The 11,775-nt window shown below is 34.9% G+C and overlaps 1 protein-coding gene and 1 pseudogene across 1 annotated transcript in view; one reads left to right on the plus strand and one right to left on the minus strand.

Moving 5' to 3' along the window:
• Positions 1–2,912: 2,912 nt before the first annotated feature.
• Positions 2,913–5,363, minus strand: LOC107722523 (15 kDa selenoprotein-like; annotated as a pseudogene).
• A 608-nt stretch (positions 5,364–5,971) lies between these two features.
• Positions 5,972–11,775, plus strand: part of LOC107722647 (heparan sulfate 2-O-sulfotransferase 1) — a 30,697-nt gene continuing 24,893 nt past the window's right edge. The window contains exon 1 of the mRNA XM_016531104.1: positions 5,972–6,352. Coding sequence (XP_016386590.1) covers positions 6,229–6,352 — 124 coding nt within the window. The 5' untranslated portion in view covers positions 5,972–6,228. The remainder of the gene's footprint in view (positions 6,353–11,775) is intronic.

Raw genomic sequence — 11,775 nt, forward strand, 5'->3', positions numbered from 1 at the left:
AACTTTTGCTGCATCATTTACCTACCCGTCGATGACTTTCAGTGTTTGTAAGGACTTGATTGTAGGACCTGATAATGTTGAAATTAAGATATCTAATCCTTACAGATGAAGCTATATGTTCTGCATTTAATTAGTTTTGTACTTGTAGTTTTTAATGATAATTTAGACAGATTGTTTGCCTCAACCTTTAGAAACATTTTTTATATGCAGTAAGATTGTGTGTACAGCTGGCGTGGACATGTAAATTGGGAAACAGGAAAAAGTAGATCAGCAAAGTCTCCCTATCAGTTACATTCCACAAGAGTGTGCTGTTAAAATGTGAACTGTGATGCTGAATCCTCTTTAAATGTCAGATTGAGGACTTTAGAAAGCAAAGAAGTGACAGGACATTCTGGAAACGGATGAATGGCACAGCAATTTGTCCAAGACCAGACTATTAAAATACGCATGTCTTTTCATTGCTAACTGGTGACTAACTGATGACTAAGGCTGTTAAGACCAATTTAAAAAGAATGACTCTAAACACATTGTGTAAATCTGTGAAGAGCATGATGTGCCAGACATGCGGCATTAATCAGTGATTCAGAGCTATCCGTTAGCAGACATCTGCAGACTATACAAATTTACTTTCAATATTTATAAGAAATGTACACTACTGTTCAAAAGTTTGGGGCCAGTCAGTTTTTTTTTTTTAAGAAATTCAATCTTTTTATTCAGCAAGGATGCAATAAATTGATCAAAAGATCAAAATTAACAGTAAATATATTTATGATGTTACAAAATATATCAATTTCAAATAAATGCTGTTTTTGAGCTTTCTATTCATCAAACAATCCTAATATATATATATATTTATCTTGGTTTCCACAAAAATATTAAGCAGCACATTTGTTTTCAACAATGACAATAATAATAATCTCAGCCTATTAAAATAATTTCTGGAGGATCATGTGACACTGACGACTGGAGTAATGGCTGCTGAAAATTCACCTTGAATATCACATGAATAAATTACAAATTAAAATACACTACCAGTCAAAAAAATGTTGAACAGTAAGTCTCTTCTGCTCACCAAGCCTGCATTTATTTGATCCAAAGTGCAGCAAAAACAGTACAATTTTGAAATATTTTACCATTTAACATAACTGTTTTATTTGAATATATTATAAAATGTAATTTATTCCTGTGATTTCAAAACTGAATTTTAGTATCATTACTCCATCCTTCAAAAATCATTCTAATATTCTGATTTGCTGCTCAAAAAACATTTATTATTATTATGTTGAAAACAGCTGAGTAGAATTTTAAAAAAGAAATCTTTTGTAACATTATAAATGTCTTTATCACCACTTTCTAATCAATTGAAAGCATCCTTGCTAAATAAAAGTATTAATTTCTATAATTTCTTCTTTACGTTTTATTAAAAAGTGTTTACGTCTGTTTTTATACAGTCTATGGTTTACGTATTCTACACTCATGGCGCGCACACACATTAGGATAGGTTCAAGAGCTGAAGGCTCAATAGTGCCTCATCAGTGCCACAGGCTGATCGCTTCCATGCCACTCCTCACTGATGCTGTCATTTGCGCTAAAGGAGCCCCGACCAAGTATTGAGTGCATAAATAAACATACTTTAAAGAACTTGAACTTTTCTGTTTTTGAGATGCACCTATATATAGACTCCAAGCTTTTGAATGGTATAGTGCATAATGTTACAAAAGCTTTTTATTTCAGATAAATGCTGATCTTTGGATCTTTCTATTCATCAAAGAATCCTGAAAAAAAAAAGTACTCAACCGTTTTAAATATTGATAATACTACTAATAATAAATGTTTCTTGAACAGTAAATCAGCATATTAGAATAATTTCTGAAGGATTATGTGACACTGAAGACTGGAATAATAATGCTGAAAATGTTGCTTTGATCACAGGAATAAATTACATTTGAAAATATATTCAAATAGAAAGCAGTTGTTTTAAATAGTAAACATTTAACAATATTTCTGCTTTTGCTGTATTTTGGATCAAACAAATGCAGGCTTGTTGAGCAAAATAGAATTCTTTCCTAATCTTACCATCCAAAAACGTTTTGACTGGTATTTTATATTCAAACTGAAATCAGTTGCTTTGAATTTTAACAGTATTTCACAATATCGTTTTTACTCTAATTTTAATCAAATAAATAATTTTAATCAATCTCTGTGCAAGACACTTCTTTCAAGAACATTCCAAAAATTTTTTTAAATCATCCCCATTTATATGTATCTAATCTGGGCCAACTGTATATTATGGGCCTACTCTATATCACTTACTGTAGGTTCTATTATTTAATAGATTTCTGTAATAAAAAAAATTTAAACAAATTAATTTGATATTAAAACAAAGCAAATGTATCCACTACTTTTTGTTATGACCTTAAACTTTTGTTCATATTTGTCAAATTAGACTGCGACATGAAATTACTATTAAATTAACATTAGATTATACTGTATTCTTGTTTAGACACTGTATCTTTGAAACTCATCCAACAACTTGTCCAAACAGTGAATACAACCAAAATGTCTGCTGACATCTAGTGGTGAAAATATAAATATCACAGATAATGTTACTGCTCAAAATGCCTGTAAAATTGGGAGCAAGAACATGTTGACGGTTTGCCATAAATAATTATGCCAATGAACTCTTACACTGTAATAAAATCTAGTCAACTGGTATTTATTAGTGCACTATAGAAATCTAATATGAACCAAATCACCTCTCCAAATACACTGAAATGGGAAGGAAAAAACCTTGATGAGATTTAAGTATTAAATCTAGTTTTTTCTTTTCTTTTTTTGTCACAAACGGTCATATTATTTAAATCATTCACACATTTACCTGTGAAATGCTACAGGGAAAGAAGTCAAAAACATTAATATGAAAAACAGGTTTATTTGTCTGTGTGCTAATGAAATTGAGTTTAAATTCAATATTTTAAACAAACATTTAAATGAAGAGATTCCACCTTCTCATACTGGGCTAGAGCTCGAAGGTTCCCACCATAACAACATGCTCAGAGAGTTACACAGGGTCTTCAGGCCTCACATGCCAGGGACTGGTTTACTGTCAGGCCTTCACTAACGTGCAAATCCACATAAACATGTGCTTCTGAGGAGTCGCCACAAGCTTTACCAACCCAGCACTTGATCTGAAGACCCCTGAACATCTTTGGCTTGTCACTCCTGACAAAAGCTGAAGGGAAATATAGTCACAAAAATGACTGTTTTGTAACAGGAGTGCATAAGTTAACACTCTGATAGTCTATGCCACAAAACAACAGCTGAACTGCTGCTACAAGAAAAACACACTTTAAAGCATTTCAAATTAACTTGGTTTATTCTGCTACATTTCTAAGCCATTTTTGTATAATCATCAAGCAGTACAAGAATTATAAAGTGTCAATTACTCATACTTGAGGCCAAATCCTCAACCTACCTTGGACTTGAGGGAACCTCCCCAATTTTCATCCACAGACCTCGAGGATGGCTCCAGGATAGAGCTGTCGAAGAAAAAAAAAGACAAATATACATTAATCTGGGTACAAACAGATTTTCACAAGTCAAGTGATATGACAAAACAATCAAGACTGTGGCCTCTGGCTTGTATCCTTTGCATGCTTTGCGCATTTTTCATTGTTTGGTGGGTAAAACTGCAGGAAAGCTTCATTAATGCTCCGGCACTCTATGTTCAGTGAAAGAAAATGACCTTGTGATTTGACACAGAAGCTGAACTCACCTTCCTAGACTCCAGCTGAGCCTCCTCTTGGCAGCACTGCCTGCAGGGAAGGTCTAACTGGCCCAGGCTGAACTGACCCAGGAGATCACAGGAGCTGCACAGGAGATTGCTGGAGAAGCCCACCTCCCTGCAGGCCTCAGAGGAGAGCTCCGCTCCATAAGACGCCAGCTAAGCCAGGAAGATTTTCAACATTTTACACATGAAACAAGCAGTAGATGAAATTCTTTAAGCACCTACACCAGTTGACCTTTAAATCAACACCTCAAACCTGTTGGAAATTCTCAGCTGTTTTCTGAGAGCATCTTTGATTTTAATGACCCTCAAATGCAATGTCAAAGAACAAGGCAAATGGAGGGTAAAGCACAGGTGCAGGAATTTGCAAGCTTTGGCTACACAGCTATGATAACAAGACTATACTGTTTTATAACTGGTGGTTGACATTTCGCTTCCTAGTTGCACACAATTTAAATGATCAAATAAATAGTATAGTTGATACATTTCCATTTAAAAATAAGCACTTCATTTAAAAAATGAAATTCTTTTGGAATGCAGGAAGATTTGAACTTTTGATACCAGTGTTATTATAGTTAAATAAAACTGAAAGTAAAATTAACCATACAAAATTGTTACTTGAAATAAAATAAACCTTAACTGAAAAAAAGAAAAATAGAATATAAAAACGTTTTTTTATTTCAGCTAGTTGCCAATGCAACATTTGTTTAACTTGATGTACTAAAATAACTAAAACAGAAATAAAAATGAATAAAAACTATATTTATTAAAAACTTAAAAATAAAAATAGAAACTATAAAAACTTTGCAAAATGTTTCAAAAATATATAACTATATAACTATAATACTCTCTCATTGAAACTAAAATAACTCTGAGACTTTATATTTAAATTGCAATGACTTAAGAATTGTTTGGACCTTGAATCTGATCAACAAGCCTTATGGTATGGAATTTATGTTATATGCATTTTTTTATCCACACAAGATAATGAAATAACACTTGGTGAATTTGCTTCCTAGTTACGAGCACTATCTGCTACTCTCGGGAAATCCACAAAACTGCGAAAACATAAACGTACAGGAAACATATTTTACATCACCGTAATGTTTATTTTAAAAGTTACGTATATTTACAAGCGATTTTTTTTTTTTTTGCAGGTAAACTAGCTAACAGTTTCAAAATGTAATCATTACAGATCATATGAAAAACACTGTCTCAAACTTTTGTAGTAGGTGCAAAGTTAGTTAATGTTATACGGTTAGAAATTAAATCCGCAATATTATACAGATTTGCAATACATTATTTACATTATCAGCCGGTTGAGCCACGTCATTAGCTAACATTAGCGAGCCGGCTAACCAGCGCCTTGAACGTAAATACTGCATATTTTACATAGAAACGTGGACTACTTGTCATTGTTGAGTATCTAATTTCAAAGGAGAAAATCTACAGATATGGTTTGTTCACCTACCGTTTGTAATAACGGCAGTAACCAAAGCAGGTACACCTCCCCAGCCATGAGTGTTCTCTTCCGCACACCGCCGCAGAGTTCAGCAGGAAGTGCGTCACATCCATAGACCGTATGGTCTTCTCCTTCTTCTGGCGACCGTATGGTCACATCACACGCTAAAAGTCCTACCATAAACAACAAGCTGTTTGAAAGAATAACGGTTTCCTTGATTTAAAGAAAGATCAAACTGTTTTAACAATTGCCAACAAAAAGAATAAACAATAATAGGCATATTCTTTTTAACTAAGCTGAAGGAGTGTCTATATTCTTTTTAACTAAGCTGAAGGAGTGTCTAGATTTGTCATGCATTCATCATTACTTCAAACCTCAAACGTGCAATGGCTTAGGAACAGTTTGGACAAATCTGACTGAATTTCTTTTTTTATACCCCACAGTATTGTTCTTTCTAAAAATGTATCAAGCTTTTATGGCATGAAGGTTGTGTTATGTGCAATATAAGAGGGATTTTATATGTGATCTTTTATATGCAATTAATATTTTTTTAAATGACAGAAAATGTCTGTATGTATACATGAACCGTTGACTATAAATGTGATGTGTTGTTGTCGGATTTGAGTGAAGTGAGATTCTCCAGTCATAGAGCGACAGCTGACCCACTGACGTCAAAACCGGCGAATGCGCATGCGCACTGACACAACGTGCCGATACTTCCCAGGATTTATCAACAACTGAACGTACACTACATCTGCTACTCAAGCGAAGCATAGTCTGAGCTGTTCCGATTCAATAAACATACAACATTTTACGCGGAACTGTTTTGGTTGCGGTAGTAAGTGTCCACTGTAGTTTGCTGTGAGAGTTTATAATCGATTGTAGGAATCATGGAATAGCAGCACTGCTCTTTGCAGCAATGAACTGTGTGTCATAAAGTTCTCGGTCACGGCATGTCCTCTCTGTGCTGGATTTTTTGATGGGGCTTTTAAGGTTAAAGATGCCGCCGAAGTTTCAGCTTCTGGCTCTGTTGGCCTTCGCCATTGCGATGATCTTTTTGGAAAACCAAATTCAGAAGCTCGAGGAGTCACGGGGGAAGCTGGGTAAGAATCTTTCCTTTCCAATAAAGTATCTTGAAATCATTTGTTAGATTAGAAACCAGCTAAGTCTGATTTGCGCCAGCTTGGTGTGATTTGTTTCCTCCGTACTATTTTAAGGGAGGTAATGAGCATTCGTGTGTTTTGACTACATGGTCCATCATGTCTCAGGCAGCAGCTGCATTTTCATTCAAGCAAGATCCAGTGTCAGTTTTGACTCACTTAGTTGTGCAATGGATATTTTCCTTCGTCAGTATTCAAGCATGTATCTGTTGCACTACTAGCTTCTGCATCAGACATGCCACTCACTTATGCTTGAGTCTTCAGGGACAAAACACTGAAACCAAGACATTATTTTGGATTAATCTGTTCAACATATTTGGCAATATTTTCCAGCTTACTGTGTGTGTTTTTTTCCCTTGCCCATTAATATGGCTCAACACTGTCAGATATAAAAGCATGTCATTATTTAATTATTATAAATAAATACTGACCAATAAAAATTCACCTCAGTGAATCAATTGAAACTACAGGGTGCTTTCAAATCGATTTTCACCTCCATCTACTGAATTGTTACCACAGTCAAAAAATCACCATCAACAAATATTAAACCGAGAAGTAATTCAGTTTTTTTTTTTCTTGAATCTTATTCACACGTTTAAAAGTTTGGAGTTGGTACGATTTTCACATGTAGACTAAACTACTAAAATGACTTTCAGATAACTATTAAAATGGATGTACTATTCATATATTGAGGTATTAGAAAGATTTATGCAACAACCTCTAACCGAGACAAAATTCAGTGTTACACATTATTTGCATGTGTAATAATAACCATTTAAAATGTCGGGGTTCAAATTGCTTTTATTATACAAGGATGCATTAAATTGATCAAAAAAATATTTATATTGTTACAAAATTTTACAAAGGATTTCTATTTCAAATAAATGCTGTTCTTTTGAACTTCCTATTCATCAAAAAAAATCACAGAAATATTAAGCAGCACAACTGTTTTCAGCATTTATAATAATTAAAAAAATAATTCTTGAGGCATGAATCAACACATTAGAATGATTTCTGAAGGATCATGTGAAACTGAAGACTGAAGTAATGATTCTGAAAATTTAGCTTTGGCATTGCAGCAATAAATTACATTTTAAAATGTATTAAAATAGACAAGTTATTTTAAATTGTAATGATTCTTCACAATATTACTTTTTTACTGTGAAAGAAATACAGCCTTGGTGACCTTCTTTCAAAAACCAAAATCCTACCAGCCCCAAACATTTGACAGTAGTGTATGAGCGTCGCCACAGGAGCAAATGTAGATGTCTAGCACTTAATAATACAAATATAATTACCTATGATTATAAAAACTGTAGAACCCACGAGAGCTGAGTGAACAGGTGACGCAGGTGAAATAGCTGTTTTATAAAAAAAATGCTATCATGCGAGTATTCATAAATATCTCACAGTGTTGACAGAACATCCAGAATTATCTAAGGAAGTTAAGAATACCTTCAAACCTTTTGCATGTCTGTCTGTGAAAGTAAAAGGTTTTCTGCTTTTTACGACTAATCTATTGAAATGAACAAAATCAGTTATTTTAAACATCTGCGAAGTACATGCGTCAGCAGGGCTTTTGTATTTTGGTTGAGTGCTGGGATTCCAAACACAGGCCACATGTATGTCAAAGCCACATGCCTAGAGCGATCGGATATGGGCTATTTCATGTCCAATACAGACTATTCTGAATGCTTCACCGTTTGGACTGTAACTCATCATATCTGTTTCACAGCACCTTCACAGAGCTACATCTCTGCCGTGTATTTTATATTATAAGTTATTATAATGCTTTGTTTGAATAAGCGACGTTCTTTCCATTAAAAATTGTCAAGCTGCTGTTGTTTGCTGGTTCCCACCATCCACACTGAGTTACTCACATCACCTAACAGCTTTTTGCTCTATGAATAGTTGCACAACTGCAGATGAATATGAGACCTGTAAGCAGGTGGAAAGGTGAGAGGAAGGTTTCCATCTGATTAGACCTGGAGAAAGCTGTCAGTCTCAGTGCTGCATAAATTGATGATGTTTTTGAACCTGTCATCCTGTTGCACATCTTGTTTGACTGTGAACAAATAGAGTCTTTAGCACATACTGTTTTATTAATTTGACTCAAGACTTCAACAGTGTTTTTACCGACTATATTTAGTGTCACATTTCGAAATGTTGATTGTTGATTTATTATCGTTCCATTTGCTCTAATGATGGCATCTGACATGCACTTTCACGGTTCATGAGCATCGGAAAGTTATTTGATATCTAAACTGATAGTAATTTGTCTCCATTTGCTAATGGAAGTTCTGGGATTCCCTTTGAACATGTTTCAGATCGGTACTGTTTTTAGCCTTGATGGGACTGTGAAAGAAGCTAAGCCTATGTGTTATGGCTTGGCACCAACACATTGACTACTGTACATTTTTAGATCCAAAATAGCCGTGTTTATGATGCTTAAAGTCTTTGAAAGCGCTGTTGATTGTTGAAGGTTTCAGAGCCAGCGGATGACTTTCTATTTCAAATAAATGCTGTTCTTTTGAACTTCCTATTCATCAAAAAAAATCACAGAAATATTAAGCAGCACAACTGTTTTCAGCATTTATAATAATTTAAAAAATAATTCTTGAGGCATGAATCAACACATTAGAATGATTTCTGAAGGATCATGTGAAACTGAAGACTGAAGTAATGATTCTGAAAATTTAGCTTTGGCATTGCAGCAATAAATTACATTTTAAAATGTATTAAAATAGACAAGTTATTTTAAATTGTAATGATTCTTCACAATATTACTTTTTTACTGTGAAAGAAATACAGCCTTGGTGACCTTCTTTCAAAAACCAAAATCCTACCAGCCCCAAACATTTGACAGTAGTGTATGAGCGTCGCCACAGGAGCAAATGTAGATGTCTAGCACTTAATAATACAAATATAATTACCTATGATTATAAAAACTGTAGAACCCACGAGAGCTGAGTGAACAGGTGACGCAGGTGAAATAGCTGTTTTATAAAAAAATGCTATCATGCGAGTATTCATAAATATCTCACAGTGTTGACAGAACATCCAGAATTATCTAAGGAAGTTAAGAATACCTTCAAACCTTTTGCATGTCTGTCTGTGAAAGTAAAAGGTTTTCTGCTTTTTACGACTAATCTATTGAAATGAACAAAATCAGTTATTTTAAACATCTGCGAAGTACATGCGTCAGCAGGGCTTTTGTATTTTGGTTGAGTGCTGGGATTCCAAACACAGGCCACATGTATATCAAAGCCACATGCCTAGAGCGATCGGATATGGGCTATTTCATGTCCAATACAGACTATTCTGAATGCTTCACCGTTTGGACCGTAACTCATCATATCTGTTTCACAGCACCTTCACAGAGCTACATCTCTGCCGTGTATTTTATATTATAAGTTATTATAATGCTTTGTTTGAATAAGCGACGTTCTTTCCATTAAAAATTGTCAAGCTGCTGTTGTTTGCTGGTTCCCACCATCCACACTGAGTTACTCACATCACCTAACAGCTTTTTGCTCTATGAATAGTTGCACAACTGCAGATGAATATGAGACCTGTAAGCAGGTGGAAAGGTGAGAGGAAGGTTTCCATCTGATTAGACCTGGAGAAAGCTGTCAGTCTCAGCGCTGCATAAATTGATGATGTTTTTGAACCTGTCATCCTGTTGCACATCTTGTTTGACTGTGAACAAATAGAGTCTTTAGCACATACTGTTTTATTAATTTGACTCAAGACTTCAACAGTGTTTTTACCGACTATATTTAGTGTCACATTTCGAAATGTTGATTGTTGATTTATTATCGTTCCATTTGCTCTAATGATGGCATCTGACATGCACTTTCACGGTTCATGAGCATCGGAAAGTTATTTGATATCTAAACTGATAGTAATTTGTCTCCATTTGCTAATGGAAGTTCTGGGATTCCCTTTGAACATGTTTCAGATCGGTACTGTTTTTAGCCTTGATGGGACTGTGAAAGAAGCTAAGCCTATGTGTTATGGCTTGGCACCAACACATTGACTACTGTACATTTTTAGATCCAAAATAGCCGTGTTTATGATGCTTAAAGTCTTTGAAAGCGCTGTTGATTGTTGAAGGTTTCAGAGCCAGCGGATGACATATAAACTAAACAAATACTTTTGTAGCCTTTCTAATATGAATAGTTTTGTAAGATGTGTGCTTTTTTTAATGTTTGGTTTATTAATCAGACTAATAAATATATAATAGGGGTGTAACGATACATGTATTCGTACCGAACCGTCACGGTACGGACATCTCGGGTTCGGTGCATGAGTCCTTACAATGAATAAAGGCAATTCACCCTCAATCCAGAAGGGGGCGCCCGCAGTAATGCAACGCTGTTTGATAACCGCCAGCAGAAGAACAGCGAGCGAATGCCATGCGTTGCGCACTTGAAAACAAAGCCCACTAGACAGTGACCATGTGCTGATTCTGAACGTGTCTCTCACTGACAAAGTGCGGTCTTTGGTCACTTCTGACCGGAGAATTTTACATTTTGAATTTTTAAAAATCGTAGCTTCACCACAATGGTACGAAACTTGGTGAATGTTATGGCACTTGGTATGTAAAAACAAAAAATTGAGTGCATGATTCGAAAAAGCTAAGTGGTCGTAAAAAAAATAGTCACACTCATGGTCTTCGGTCAAAAATGACCGACCATCTGAAATGAATGGGAAATGGGGAAGAAATACAGAAAATACAGAATTTTTTTGTGTGTACAATCTACAAATCCCCCACAATGCAGAAATAAAATTGCACAGCAATGAAGGGGTGAAACTCTAAAACATCTAGAGTGCAAAATCAACACACCAACTCACACACGTGCGGACACACACTTGTACACACACACACACACCCCTGTGAACTGCTGTGACTGTAACACTGCAAGTATGAAAAATAAAATCAATAATATCAATCAATAATTCAACTACAATGCAGTAAAAAAGTGGACAGCAAGGAACATCAAGAGTGTAAAACAGATACATCCACTCACACACACTCACAGACACACACATACAGAATTATACATACTCAAATGAACTGGTATGGCTATACCATATAGCCAAAATTAGTCAGAAGACTGGAATAAGGTTAAAATCAGATCAGACCCAGAAGGATTAAGCTCTGATAAAGCATTCCTGTTCATTTTTGTGTAACAAAATGCTTTCTGTGTTCAGGTTTGAATGTAGTAATAATAATGCAAAAACTGACGCTTCAAATCAACATCTAAAACAACAAAAAATATCAATCTTGACAAAAAGTAGTCTTTGAGAATGCCTTAATATACATTTAAATCCACAACCTAATAAAAGTAAACAATTATGTA

Source organism: Sinocyclocheilus rhinocerous, unplaced genomic scaffold (genome assembly GCF_001515625.1).
Source record: "Sinocyclocheilus rhinocerous isolate Xijiao unplaced genomic scaffold, SAMN03320098_v1.1 scaffold541, whole genome shotgun sequence".
NCBI classification, from domain to species: domain Eukaryota; kingdom Metazoa; phylum Chordata; class Actinopteri; order Cypriniformes; family Cyprinidae; genus Sinocyclocheilus; species Sinocyclocheilus rhinocerous.